The sequence below is a fragment of the Cervus canadensis genome, chromosome 2 (genome assembly GCF_019320065.1).
Source record: "Cervus canadensis isolate Bull #8, Minnesota chromosome 2, ASM1932006v1, whole genome shotgun sequence".
Lineage (NCBI taxonomy): Eukaryota > Metazoa > Chordata > Mammalia > Artiodactyla > Cervidae > Cervus > Cervus canadensis.
Genome location: NC_057387.1, coordinates 10,280,784 through 10,296,489, shown reverse-complemented (window position 1 = coordinate 10,296,489; position 15,706 = coordinate 10,280,784). Strand labels below are relative to the sequence as shown.

The window sequence follows — 15,706 nt, the reverse complement described above, 5'->3', positions numbered from 1 at the left end:
AGCTCTACTTTCAACATATATTACTTTTATATCCAGTTCATAGATGATGAAACTAAGATGCAGAGTGAATAATTAACAACCTGCCCAAGGTCTCAAAGCTAGTATGTGGTAACAGTGAAACACGGACCTCACCCTCTTCTCTATATCTTATGCTTTTAACTGCTATATTTTATAACTTTCAGTTGTTACTAATGTCTATAACATTATAATAATAATATAATAATATTTATAATTTTAAAATATATTAACAATAAAATTGATGTTAATAAACAACAAAATAAGTGTTCAAGAAAGCAAATAACAATATAATCAATGCTCAAATATATTTTGATGGCTTAAACGTTATATTTCCTTTCTATTATTTATCTATCTGTTCAAGTCTAAACAGGTAGTTATTGATATCTTAATTGAATGCATATAAATGTGATAAACAGGTACATGGGAAGAAGAACTGGGATAAACAGAAAATATCAGTATGACAATAAATTAATTATATGTTAGTTTTAGGATCTAGAACATTAGAGTGACATTAAAATTGAGAGATTTTAATGATCAATCAATTCTTAGGATCTAGCATTAACTTGCAGATGCATAAAATACCTTCTGAAGGCAGAGAAGCTTCTTAATTGCAATCTTCATATCCTTGTTTCTCAAGCTGTAAATGATAGGATTGAAAAAAGGAGCAAGAACTGCAAACATCAGTGCAATGATTGTGTCCAAAATTGGTGGGAAAGTGGCAGAGAAACGCAGGTACATGAGGGATACACTGCCATAGAACATCAGAAAGACACCAAGATGAGATGCACAGGTAGAAAAGGCCTTCTGACGACCTTCAGCAGAGGGAATTCTTAGGATCACGGTGATGATTCTGATATATGAGAGGGAAATTATCAAGACAGAGAAGATGATGGCAATAGCATGGATCACATCCTCAATCAGAATCACGGATGTGTCTGTACATGCCAAGCGTAGCACAGGTTCAAAGTCACAGAAGATCTGGTGGATTTGGTTTGGGCCGCAGAAAGGCAGTGTGGAAATCCATGCAATCTCTGGGAGCAACACAAGAAAACCAAAGATACAGGAGCCTATAGAGAGCTGAGTGCACAGCCGGGGCGTCATAATGGTTGGGTAGCGGAGAGGATTACAGATGGCAACATACCTGTCAATGGCCATGGTAGTCAACAAAACCCCCTCTGAATTTCCCAGCGAGTGGAAGAAGTACATCTGCAAGAGGCAACCAATTATGGAGATGGTCCTCTTCTTACCGACAAGATTGGAGAGCATTTTGGGAATGGTGGCTGTGGTGTACCAGATCTCCAAAAATGAGAATATGCTGATGAAATTATACATGGGATTGTGCAGATGAGTATCCATCCTGACTGCAAAAAACACAATGAGATTCCCAATAATGATGAATATGTAGATGATGAACAAAGGAATAAAGTAGAGGAGGTTACCATCTTCAAACTTGGGAAATACAGAAAAGAAAAACTCTGTCACCGTAGACGTTTGGTTACTTCTCACCATGGTCTCAGCAGCCTTAATTGTTATACGTAAAAAGACACAACTCACTCCCTAGATGAAGTGTGAAGAATCAGGTCAATTACCTCATATGAGTATAAAGAACAACACTTGAGGTAAATTATTTACCTCTTTCATTCTTTGATTCATTAAACAAATATTTATTTAGTGCCTACTCCGGGAGTTTGTGATGGGCAGGGAGGCCTGGCGTGCTGCGATTCATGGGGTCGCAAAGAGTCGGACACGACTGAGCGACTGAACTGAACTGAACTGAACTGATGTGCCTCGGGCTTCCCAGGTGATGCAGTGATAAGGAACCCTCCTGCCAATGCAGGAAATTCAAGAGAAGTGGGTTTGACCCCCAGGTTGGGAGGATCCCCTGGAGCAGGAAATGGCAACCCACTGCAGTATTCTTGCCAGGAGAATTCCATGAACAGAGGAGCCTGATGGGCTACAGTCCATGGGGTCTGAGCACGCACACACACACATGCCAAACACAACTGTAGGTTTAGAGTTCAGTAGTGAAGAAAATAGTCTCTACTTTCATGAACCTTATATACTAATTAAAGAGACAGATAATAAGCAAATAAAGTATTAATAATGTCATGTATATAAGCCATAGTAACTATAATAAAGTAGAATATTAGGGGTACTATTAATAATCACATTTTTATAAGAACTCACAAAATCATTTTCAATCACATACTAAATTCTCTAATGACTCTTGGCTATAGATTAGAAAAATCAAAACTTTTAGTTTGTATGATGATGTAATCATCATAAAGTTACTTTTTGCCTTTTATGGGACATCCCCAGTTTCCAATATTATGCTTCTTTATCAGGCCACAGAGCAGCTTTGAGTGTAGCTAGAGAAGAGACTAAGGCTTTCAGACACACATATCGATATAGAGATTTGGTAGGAAATTCCAGCAGCAGCAAAAGTAAATCTAGTAGAAATTGGCCACCACAGAACAAAAGGACTGGTGAAAAGTTCAGCACTAGAGCATTTTGTAAGTATGAAGGAGGCCCAGTGGGTGCACTGTGGGCTCTCTCTCGGGAATCTGGCTCTTGAAACCTTTTTAATCAGAGTTCTAATATGTCAATCTGTTAGAGTATTGAAAAGAAGCAGAGATTCTGGATGAATAAGTCTCTCCCTATTCAGTTTTCTCAGTTGAATTACAAAAAAAGGTGATTTTCTTAGAAGTGGAACTTTAAGGTTAGTAGATTTGGAGGAAGTGGCTGAAATTCTTCAAGGAAAAACTCAAAAATACTGACATACATTGCTTAGCTTTCGAATTTAAGGGTTTAAGATGGATGTATAAGAATGTGAAGACAATAAGATATTGATAATTGTGTGGAAATGGAGGTCTAGAAACTGATATTCCCATGAAATTCAAGAGAAATTATAACAGAAATAATAATTAATGAGATAAAAGGTCATATTCTTAAAGACTGATATATTAGAGTTTAAAATATATAAGGTAGACAAAAGTCCTAGAATGGGAGAAAATCAATGATATAAATTCAAGGTAAAAGTTTACGAGAAAAGTTGTTAACTGAGTCATTCTTATGAACTTTAATGTCTTTGCATGACACAGCTAAGGTTGAAGGTATCAAAGTATGTGCCAAAGAAAATAATTTTTAGGTAACAGCAATGTAAGGAAAAGGAAAATGTACCAATAAAACATTTTCCCTGGAACTTTTCTCAGCCTAGAAGCATGAGGGAAGTGGAAGAGTCGGCAACTTTCATCTGAAAATGGTATTGTTTTTAGAAAAGAGATTCACTTCAGTTAAGCAAGAAGGTAAATAGACATTATAGACACAGGGAAGACTATTTGCCAAGGGAAAAATGCTGCTGGGTATTCATAGGAAAGAATAGGAAGGAATGGTGTTAGTTGGGATTAGTAGGAACAAGGCTATATTAGGAAACTCTTGGAAAAATAAAAAAAAGAAGGTAAGAAACAGGATTGACTTCAAATTCACAGAAATGTTAGGCTATCCCAACATCCAAAGGGAAAGAATCAGAAAGGAAACAATTACACTTTTAAAGAAAGGAAGTGGATTCAAGAGTTTAATGCACAGAAATAAAATAATAAGAGAGTAGAAGATCCTTCTTGCTCCACCCTCCACCTCAAACATACATGGACAGTGAAGAAACTGGCTTCTGATGAAAAACCTGTATGAGTTTTCAGACATTTCCCAGCAGGCTCTCCAGGGGAAAGATGCTCTCTCCACTCCAGATTTGTGCATAGCCAGGTCATCACAGTCTCTGAAGGGAGTTACAGTAAAAGACCCAGTCTCCCCTGGTCGTTCACACTCTTTGAACTTTTACATTCACCCTGGCATTTTCATTCCTAGGTCTGAGGCTTCAGCCTCAGACCAAAGTACAAAAGTCATCCTCAGGTATCTCCACTGAGGCCTCTTAATGGAAGGAGAAGGAAAAGCCTTTGAGATACTCTTCTCCTTTCTGACTTAGCTCACTCTGTGACTTCCCCTCTATTTCAATGTCTATGAAATGTTACAACCTTTTGTTCAGAGCCCCGTCAACACTGAAGTGACCTCCAAGTCTGTGTTGATACCCCTGATGCTTGATTGGTGCTCAGTTTTACAGGAGATATGAAACGGGGCTGGAATGGGGGAGTTGGTCCTTTCTCTAGTCGCACTATCACGGGAAGTGATTCAAAGCTTCACTTTTATTCTCACTTGTTTCAGTTGTTGCGCTAATCCACTGTTTTGACATCTGGCAATTCAATGCTCTTAGATCAGCTGAACTCAGGAAGAGATTAAGGGAAGGAGCAAAGAAGAGTTACATGATCTCCATTTACAAATTAGTGGAGAAATGACTACTGCTAATTCCTTAGAACTGAGACATTTCGAACCTCGAAAGCAGTCACAGCTACACACTTCTTGGGTTTCTAGCACCTCTATTTATTTCCTCTAAGTGACTAGTAGTAATCCTTTCAATAGAATCCAGGTGCTTATATTTTAGCAAAATCAATATTGTATTCAACAGATCTTCATTCATATGAATTTCATAAGTTTCATAATTTACCTGTTGGAGACTGGGAGAAGAGAAATGAGCTGACCCAACCCCTTTGGAGAAAGGAAGATGCGCATTAAAAAACTGATCTAGAGTTGGAGACTAGTCAATTTGAGTCAATACTCTGGGATACAATTTTCAGTAATATACTGATACTACCTAATCTTTATTCATTTTCTCATTTGGTTTATATTCCTTTCATTGGGAACAGAAACCAGTATGTAAAATGACTTACTTTTGGACCAGAGTTAATTTCACACTCTGAAGGTGTGAAGCAGAGAAACATAATAATTAGGGAAAAGGTGTTAATTATTCAACCCATCATGCCTCAGATAAAACATAACATTACCACTGGTTTTAAATCTATCACCTCCCTTCTAATCCTGATTCCATTCATACAATCTCAAATATGTCAGAAGAAGCACTAGCTAAGTGCCCTTTTCTTCTACTTGGGAAGAAATTTACTTTCTCATTAACATCGGGCCAATCTCATCTTGGACCCGTGTGCATTTTCCTCTTACCTCTGGCAGAAACAATGAGGTCCCTTCCCTTTCCTGCATTTAAGCAGTTCAAGTCCCTTCAGTACCTCAGGTAGGACTGTTATACCTGTCTAAAGTCTTCTTGGGGATATTTCTCTACCAAAATATTTCCCCTGATGACTGAAGAAAAGCAGCAATTCTATTTCCCCATGGGTTAATTAGTAGAACCCTTCTCCTCTGGTCTTTTCTCTTTAGTTCTCCTTTCTGTTAAGAACTCCTAGAGTCTTCCTTAACTATGACAATTTTTGATAGATACGCTCAGAATCAATACAAATGAATACCATTATTCTGAAGAATTGCTTTCAACAGAATTAGGGTATGTTTTTTTGTGGTGCATTTTGTTGTTGTTGTTTTGTTTTTGTTTTTAACTAGTCTCTGAAAGGATAGTGGCCTTTTTCAAGGCCTGCTGAATTTCCCTGAGGAAGATGCGATATCATTTGCAACAACATTGTTAATTGTAGCACATTATGCCATGATAAACTTGTTTAATTTGCTAAAGATACTCCTCTACCACAAACTCTAAATATAGACCACTACCTTTCAGTTTGAGCCCACACATACAGGATTAGTTCCCGTGGTTCCAGTGAAGATTTTAGCATAATGTGGAGATACCAATCATCTCTATATGGCAAAGAAAATCACACAATCTTAACTCTTCCCTGTATCCATGCCCTTTGCAAGCTAATTTGGTAGCTCTTTCTAGTGCAGTGGTAAATGATCTACTTGCCAGTGCAAGAGAGGCAAGAGATGCAGGTTTGATTCTTGAGTCACAAAGATCCCCTGGAGACAGGAATGGCTATCCACTCCAGGATTCTTGCTTGTAGAATTCCATGCACAGAAGAGTCCGGTGGGCTACACTCCACAGGGTCAAACAGTCAGACATGACTGAGCATTCATACACGTACTCACTCTACCAAGAAATGAAATTTCTTTCCCTCCTCTAAGCACCCCTTTGTTGACTATGAGAGCTACTCCATTCCTTCTAAGGGACTTTTGCCCACGGTAGTATATATGATGGTTATCTGAATTAAATTCTCCCATTCCCATCCATTTTAGTTATCTGACTCTTAAAATGTCAGTAGTCGCTCTTGCTATCTCCTGTTTGGCCACATCAGATTAAACTTGATTCATGGACCTGACATTCCAGGTTTGTATGCAAAATTGTTCTTTACAGCATCAGACTTAACTTTGACCACCAGACACATCCACAACTGGGCATCATTTCCACTTTGGCTCAGCCTCTTCACTCTTTATAGAGCTTCCCCAGTAGCATGTTGGACATCTACTGACCTGGGAGGCTCATTTTTTTGCCTTTTTGTACTGTTCATGGGGTTCTCAAGGCAAGAATGCTGAAGTGGTTTGTCATTCATTCCCTTCTCCAGTGGATCACATTTTGTCAGAATTCTCCACCACAACCCAGCCATCTTGGGTGGCCCAGCACAGCATGGCTCATAGATTCATTGAGTTAGACAAGGCTGTGATCCATGTGATCATTTTGGCTAGTTTCCTGTGATTTTGGTTTTCATTCTCTCTGCTGTCTTATAGATGAGGATAAGAGGCTTGTGCAAGCTTCCTGATGGGAGGGACTGGCTGTTGGGAAAACTGGATCATGCTCTGGTGGACAGGGCCTGCTCAGTAAATCCAATTTTCTGCTGATGGGTGGGTATGTACTCCCACCCTGTATTTTGGCCTGGGGCTGCCCAGTCCTGGAGTCTGCAGTCTCTGTGGTAGGGCTATATTCTCTATATGGGCTTCCCGGTTAGCTCAAATGGAAAAGAATCTGCCTACAATGCGGGAGAGCTGGGTTCGATCCCTGGGTTAGGAAGATCTCTTGGAGAAGGGCATTGCAACCCACTCCAGTATTCTTGTCAGGAGAATTCCATGAACAGAGAAGTCTGGCCAGCTACAGTCCATGAGATCACGGAGTCAGACATGACTGAGCAACTAACACTTTCACTTTCACAGACTCTACGGTAGAGCTAATGGCAACCTTCTCCTAGAGGACTTATGCCAACACGCCACATCTCTCAAGACCGCTGCTGCCAGTGCCCCTGACCCTGCAGCAGGCCTTTGTCGACCTATGCGTCTGCTGGAGACTCCCAAACACTCACAGGCAAGTCCAGCTCAGTTTCTTGTGGGGTCACTGCTCCTTTTCCCTGGGTTCCTGGTGCACATAAGGTTTGGTTTGTGCTCTCCAAAAGCCTCTGTTTCCCCAATCCTATAGAAGTTCTGTAATCAAATCCCACTGACCTTCAAAGGCAGATTCCCTGGGGATTCCCAGTCCCTTTAAGAGATCCCCAGGTTGGGAAGTCTGTTGTGGGGCATAGAACCTTTGCAACAGTGTGAGAACTTCTCTTGTATAATTGTTCTTCCGTTCCTGGGTCACCCACCCAGCGGCTTTATGGTAGGACTAGTGGCAACCTCCTCCAAGGGGACTTATACCTCACAGGTCTGCTGCTGCCAGAGCCTATGTCACCATGGCAGGCCACTGTTGACCCATGCCTCTGCAGGAGACCCTCAAACCCTCACAGGCAGATCTGGCTCAGTCTTTTGTGGGGGTCACTTTTCCTCTCCCTGGGTCACAAAGAATTGGACACTCCTGAGCAACTGAACAAGTCCCCCTTTTAAATTGATTTGGCTGTAGGGTGCAACAGAAGGATTTATGTGCCAGCTCTGAAATGAGTCTCTAGAAGCCCATGTACTCAGCCTCTATATTAACACCCTAGCTAGCCATTGTGTGCACAATAGGGGCTAGCCTGCTGCAAGATGAAAGACATGGGAGACAGTATAACTGTCTTAGCCAGACAGAACATTGTTCTAGCTCAGTCAGTTCTAACCAAACAGTTGCTGACTCTTAATGCATGACTGAACCAGGACTAGAAGAACTAGCTATTCAATTACAGTGAAAATTAACCCATAAATCAAGAGACAGAGAGATAGTTTCTGTTTTAAGCTCTAATTCTGGGGGCAGTCTGCTTTGTAACAGAAAAGCATTACTATGTTCCCATAATTCATCTTTTCTACCTCCACATTTGCTACACTCCAACTTGTATTCATGGGCTTCCTAGGTGGCTCAGAGGTAAAGAATCACTGCCAATGCAGGAGACACAAGAGACAGGTTTTTGATCCCTGAGTCGGGAAGATCCCCTGGAGGAGAAAATGGCAACCCACTCCAGTATTCTTACCTGGATAATCCCATGGACAGAGGAGTCTTGCAGGCTATAGCGTATGGAGTTGCAGAGTTGAACATGACTAAGCGACTGAGCGTGTACACAATTGGCATTCATACAACAGCAGGGATGTTATTCTAAGAATCTAATATCTTACTTCAATGTCTTCAGTGTCTTCAGTTGGAACAAATTCCAGTATCTCATAACATGCACTGCAAGTTTGCATATTTTTCTACTAATCTTCATCTCATGACTCTTACTGTGTTCCATTTGCACATATGCATTTGGTTTCTTTAAAATGGTTTTCTTAGAAACCCAGCTACTTCTAACCTCAGGATATTTGCACAATTGCTTTATCTTCTATATTTTCCTGGCTGATTTCTTCTCAGTATTCAACTGTCAGCTTAAATGCTACTTCATCAAAAAAGCATTCTCTGTCACTACTTCTAAATACACATATTAATTCTTTTGATGCATGTTGCTAAACTGCTTTAGAAAAGATTATACTATTTTAACATTGTGTCAGTACTGCCAGAGAGTCTATATTTATTTTCTTCATCATATTATAATTGCCATCATTTTTAAAAGTAAAACTTGTTTTTTTCAATAAAGTGCAATACTTTATTATAAATAGATTAGAAAACTATAAGCAAATACAAAGTTAAAAATAGAAACAGCTTATTAAATACTCATCCAAAGAGAGCAAAAATTAAAGACCTAATTTCATCAATTTTTCAAACTTATCACAATCCATTAGAAAGTGGTGAAATCAGTTCCAAAATAATTTTAAAGAAATAGAATGGGGAAAGGAAGTAAAGAAAAGATAAAAAGTAACATATGGATTAAGCATAAGTATTCTTTTGTAAAAACACTCTTTTAGCTATAAATATGGATGTGAATATGCATTTATGTAGATATGTGTATCCTATATTATGGTTTAAACTATATTGTGACTCACACTTAACTAAGTATTTTAATGATTCCACTTGCTCATTATTACCTTATTTCTCTGTTTTCTGTTGTAGTAAAACTCCGTGAAAGAGTTATCTGTAATTGAAATTTCCAATTTTTCTTTGATTCTCTTCTATCCAACTACTCAAGTCAGGCTTTTACTTTCACCTTTTCATGCATACTTCTCTTACTTATTTAACAGCCATCTCCAAGTGTCTAAGTTCAAAGTCAGCCTTCAGTCTTTATCTTACTTGACTATTTTGCAGAATTTAACAATCACTTCTTTCTTGATGTATTCTGTTCACTTGACTTTCAGAATGCTTTATCTTTGTTCTTTTATCTTATTGATCATGTCTTCTGAGTCAGGTTTTCACTAGCTTTTACTCCTGCTTAGATAATTCATTATTTTCTCACCTCATATTCCTATGAATCCCAATTTTATTCAAATCTTTGTTCAAATGTAACCTTATAATGAGGTCCTATTATGGCCACTTTACTTAAAATTATGATCTCCCTACCCACACTAAATCCTATTATCTTGCAATAGTTTTATTTTTCTGTTTCATAGAGACTAGATGATTTTATTCTATTTTGGATTTTTTAAATTATTTTTAATATTTTTTTGATAACTTCCCTCATCATAGTGCAAGTTGCATAATGGCAGGGAACTTTTTTTAGTCTTATCATAAGCAACCAAAACAGTGCTTGGCATAGTAGCCTTAGTAAACATTTGCTGTATGAATAACAAAATGGGTCATATTATTATTTCTTTAGTTGGTTAGTATCTTTTAAACTCAACAAGGTTTTAGAAATGTTTAATAGAATCAAAACGTATTATCTATATTTTGCACTAAGGAATTTGTATATATTTAGTATTTTATGCAGTTGCATTATTTGAGATAATTTTACCTATTAGAATACTAAATCTACCTTGCAATTCTAATTTTAGATTTCTAATTAAGAAATTAATTTACACATTAAAAATTTTTATTTATTTATTTACTTTTGGCTATGCTGGGTCATCAGTGCAGTGTGGGCTTTCTCTAGTTGCAGAGCACAGGCTCTAGGCATGCAGGCTTTAGTGGTTGTGGTATATGGGCCTGAGTTCTGGTTCTTAGGCCCTAGAACACAGGCTTGATATTGGTGGTGTACAGGCTTAGCTGCTCCACAACATGTGGGATTCTCCCAGACCAGGGATCAAATCTGTGTCTCCTGCATTAGCAGGCAGATTCTTTACCACTGAGCCCCCAGAGAAGCCTTTTACTTTTTAAAAAAAAATTTAAGTTTATAAAATGCACACATTAAATCAAGATTTTACACTTTATTATTTAAAATTTAAATCTTACTATATTTGTCACAGTATTAAAACACTTAAAAGTATTTAGGATAAGCCATATTTATAACTTTCTTTTTAGTTTTGGAGAGTTTTTTAAGATTATAAAGATTGTTTTTTAAAACCTGTGGAGGCTTTGTTTATTGAGTCAGAAAATTGAGGTACTTAAAAGCAAAGTAGTATATATCATGTGCTGTGCTGTGCTTATTCGTGTCTGACTCTTGGTGACCTCCTAGACTATACAGCCCACCAGGCTCCTCTGTCCATGGAGATTCTCCAGGCAAGAGTAATAGAGTGGCTTGCCATGCCCTCCTCCAGGGGGTCTTCCCAACTCAGGGATTGAATCCAGGTTTCCTGCCTTTCAGGTGGACTCTTAACTGCCTGAGCCACCAGGGAAGCCCAAGAATTCTGGAGGGGGTAACCTATCCATTCTCCAGGGGAACTCCCCAACCCAGGGGTCAAACTCCCTGACCCAGGGGTCTCCTGCACTGCAGGCAAATTTTTTACCAGCTGAATTACCAGAGAAGCACAGTGTATACCGTATTTAAATGTAATTTAAAATGATTTAATTGCCAAGTTTATAAACCAGACCAAATATTTGTCAAATACCTTTAATAGTGAATAATAAAGTCTGTTAGATTTATAAATGGAATACTAAGCTTTTAAACCAGGAGTTCAAAGGTCAAAAGGCTAGGTTTCTAAACAGTAACCTCAAAGAAGTTCATTTTAATTTTATAACCGAGAAAAGTCTATATACTTTTCTTTACTTCCAAAAAATTTCCTTATGGGTATCAAAAAGCTCACATTAATATAGGAGATAATTTGCATTTACTGGAGTGAGAGGGGATATAGGATAGCACTGGTTCCCTGAGGCATGAGAGGAAACGGGGCCTGGAGCTGATCCAAAGTTGAGAGCTAACACTGTCTTCCACCTTAACATTCCCAAGTGCATTTAAGAATTTATCTCCCTCATCAAAGCTGACTGAACTTTCTTTTGATGTTCTATACTACTGATATTTCTATTTTTTGGCACCTCCCTTTTCTCTCACCTGTGGTTGTCTTCCTGCTACTTCTGAGACCACTGAGACCATTGGTTTGCTTCCAACAGGAGCTGGAAAAAAAAAAAAAACTTTTTCTGGAGACAATTTACCCTAAAATCACTAGAGCACTTTTGTAGGAGGAAGGCATGGATTCTTATCCCAGAAGATAAAATATGTGTGAATTCCAGTTAGAATGGCAATCATCAAAAAATCCACAAATAAAAATGCTGGAGAAGGTGTGGAGAAAAAGGAACCATCTGCACTGTGGGTGGGAATATAACTTGACACAGGCACTATGAAGACAGTATGGAGATGACTCAAAGCACTCTGAGTGGAACTACCATATGAGCCAGCAATCCCACTACTTGGCGTATACCTTGAGGAAACCAAAATTGAAAAAGGCACAAGCACACCGATGTTCATTGCAGCACTATTTACAATAGCGAGGACACGAGAAGCAACCTAGAAGTCCAACATCAGATAAATGGATAAAGAAACAGGGTACGTATATTCAATGGAATATTACTCAGCCATTAAAAGGAACACATTTTTTGAGTCAGTCCTAATGAGGTGAATGAACCTAGAGCCTATTATACAGAGTGAAGTAAGTCAGAAAGAGAAAAACAAATATTGTATATTAACGCATGTATATATAGAATCTAGAAAGATGGTACCAATGAATCTAATTGCAGGTCAGTAATGGAGGCACAGACATAGAAAACAGACTTATGGACATGGGTGGGGGAGAGGAAAGAGAGGGTGGTACGAATGGGGAGAGTAACACGGAAGCATATACACCACCATGTGTAAAACAGATAACCAACAGAAATGTGTTGTAGGACCCAGGGAACTCAAACTGGGGCTCTATGACAACCAAGAGGGGCGGGCAGATACGGGAGGCGGGAGGGAGGTAAAGAGGGAGGGGACATGTGTACTTACGGCTGACTCATGTTGATCTAGACAGAGGTCAATGCAACATTGTGAAGCAGGTTTCCTTCAATTAAAAATAAATACATTTGAGGTGGGGAAGGAAACAAAAATGTGTGTGTGTGTGTGTGTGTGTGTGTGTATTTTTATTTATTTTTTTGATGCTGAGTATAAGTTCCAAGGCAGAAAATAAGAAAGGGAGAAGCATTCCAGAGCAGAAAGGCAATAAGAATAGGGACACTGAGGCGTGAGACTGGCCCAGCATTTTAGTATAACATAACATTGAGCATTATTTATATAGTGATAGTGATTTTTTTTAGATTAGCACATCAGATATAATTATATATTTACATAATTTATGGGAGCTTTTTGATCCGAAGCCTATATATTTTGTCTATTTAACCTTCAAGCTTTCAAGAGTACTTGGTTGAGAATTTTCTGAGCAATGTAAAACAAAACCCAAAAGAGTTAATAAAAACAGCAGGACACAAGCATCACAAGGTCAAAGGCTATATGGACTGCACAATCCTTGTCATCTATCATTTGACAACCTATGGAGGGATAACTGTCTCTTAGATGAGTGTTAGCAAGCCAGGTTTCTTCTTCTGCCTTAAACTACCTCGCTGCTGCACATCTTGTTAATCTTTTTTAAATAAAATAATAATAATAATAATGATATAGGAGTGCCGTGAATATAAAATGGAAGTGTAGGTAAGGAAAATTTTAGATTTGCAATAAATAAATATGATTATTATTTAGCTCAGTATCCCCACTGATTTGGTGTTATAAAGTGTACAAAATACTCCATCATAATCTATGTGTTATAAAGATAGGTGGATCACCAACAACTTCCTCTATCAGATTAAGCAATAGTTCTTAACGTTAGAAAAGTGGAAATCATACCCAAACTACTACATAAAAATAAATTATGCCCAGTAGTTTTAAAAACTGATTTGTTAGCATTTTAAACTTATGAATATAGATGTTTGAACAGATAGAGTGAATTCTCATTGGCTTCCAGAGACAGTGAACATTTTTAGAGAACAGAGGATATTCTTTCTTTTTACATTTTTTTTTTAAGAGTTACTTATTTGCTTTATTTTTTGGCTGTGGTAGGTCTTAGTTGCTGCGCAGGGATTTCTCTAGTTGCAGGGGTGGGCTACTCTTGCAGTGTGTGGGCTTTTCATTGTGGGGGCTTCTTTTGCAGAGCACAGGTTCTAGGCTTGCAGGCTTCCCTAGCTGTGGCTCACGGACTGTAGAGCACTGTCTCAGTAGCTGTGGTACACAGGCTTAGTTGCTCCAGGGCATGTGGGATCTCCCTGGACCAGGGACTGAACCCGTGTCCTTTGCATTGCAAGGTGGATTCTTAACCTTTGGACCACCAGTGAAGCCCCAAGAACAGAGGATTTTCTTGATGGCATCTTTCATGTCTTTGTTCCTCAGACTGTAGATTATCGGGTTGAAAAGCGGGGCAAGGACAGCAAACATCAGTGCAATGGCCTTGTCCAGTAGTGGTGGGAAAGTGACAGAGAAACGCAGGTACATGAGTGTCACACTGCCAAAAAACAGGAAGAAAATAGTAATGTGGGCTGCACAAGTGGAGAATGCCTTCTGACGGCTCTTACCTGAGGGGATCCTCAGGATCACAACAATGATTCTTAAATAGGAAAGGGTGATGATACAAACAGAAGTCAAGATGGAAATAGCATGAATCACATCTTCAATCAGAATCATAGATGTATCTGTACAGGCTAAGCGTAATACAGGTTCAAAGTCACAGAAGAGTTGATGGATTTGGTTGGGACCACAGAAGGGAAGAGTAGAAATCCACACAATCTCGGGCAGTAGCATAAGGAAGCCAAAGATGCTGGAACCAGCAGAGAGTTGAATGCATAGTCGAGGGGTCATGATGGTTGCATAGCGGAGGGGGTGGCAGATGGCAACGTACCTATCAATGGCCATCACTGTGAGGACTAGGGCTTCTGTGACCCCAAGTGAGTGAAAAAAATACATTTGCAGGAGGCAGCCAATGAAAGAAATAGTCTTCTCTTTACTGACAAGGTTGGAGAGCATCTTAGGGATGGTCACTGTGGTGTACCACATCTCCAGGAAGGAGAAGAAGCTGATGAAATTGTACATGGGATTGTGGAGACGTGCATCCAGCTGGACAGCAAAGAAGATCATGAAATTTCCAACAATAATGAACACGTAAATTAAGAGCAAAGGAATGAAGAATAAGAGACTGCCCTTCTCAAACTGAGGGAAATCAGAGAAATAAAACTCAGTCACCATTGTCTGATTCTCCTGACTCATATTTTCAGGTGTTTCACTTGTTGGCTGGTGAAATCAAATATAAAAGTCAGAACTCTACCTAATTTAAATAACCAATATAAACTTTCTTTTTAAGCAGCTCATCAGCCTTGAAATGAGGTTGATTAAATTAAACAAAATATTTATGTGCATTGCTTTGCAAATTATAAAATGAGTGTGTCTAACTTGCAAATATGCTTTTAGTAATTATAACACATTGTATTATCAACTATTCTGAGAGCTAAGCAAACAGTTTTGCTATTTGCACATTTAAATTGGTACAAACTCTCCTGAATGGAAATTTGGCAATCTTTTTTTAAGAGTTTTGAGACTTTTTAGAGACTTCCTTTCACTGTATAGCCCAAGAAAATTATTTTAAATATTTAAAACAAATACAAGGCTATTCATTGGAATATTTATTATAATAGTGAATTAGAAACACCTTAAATAGGCAGACATTTTTATTTTTGACTTTAAATATTGGAGACGCAAAATGAGTTATGACAAAATGATCCCCTTTGTGAATAAAAATAAAACTATTTTTAAGTGGGTATCTTTAAAATCAAGTGCAGGTACTGTCTTCCCTTGCTGGCTTCATAGTTAGCAAAATAGAGTAAAGAGAAGAACTAAATATCATACTGAATTCAATTTACTTTAAAACATGACAGCTTAGACCCATGCAATATACCTTTGTGTGCAAATTAATCTTAATCTATGTTAGTTAATGGTCAATGGTAAAGAGCATTAGCTAATAATTGAAATACACTAATCGAGAAATCACACTCTAGGAGTGGTTTGATGACATTTCAAAAACTTTGATTAGCAGTCTCTAGCCAGAGGCAGATAGTTTCAAGTATCCAGAATGGCATCTTCAC

The 15,706-nt window shown here is 38.4% G+C and overlaps 2 protein-coding genes across 2 annotated transcripts; both read right to left on the bottom strand.

Moving 5' to 3' along the window:
* Positions 1–576: 576 nt before the first annotated feature.
* Positions 577–1,527, bottom strand: LOC122427054 (olfactory receptor 6K3-like). Its single transcript, XM_043446224.1, has one exon. The coding sequence runs from the start codon at positions 1,525–1,527 to the stop codon at positions 577–579; it is 951 nt and encodes a 316-aa protein (XP_043302159.1).
* Positions 1,528–11,573: 10,046 nt separating this feature from the next.
* LOC122426608 (olfactory receptor 6K3-like) lies at positions 11,574–14,834 on the bottom strand. Its single transcript, XM_043445662.1, has 2 exons — positions 13,904–14,834; positions 11,574–11,665 (listed from the first exon to the last, which is right to left on the bottom strand). Exons 1-2 carry the CDS (start codon positions 14,832–14,834, stop codon positions 11,574–11,576), a joined length of 1,023 nt encoding a protein of 340 aa, XP_043301597.1.
* Positions 14,835–15,706: the final 872 nt, after the last annotated feature.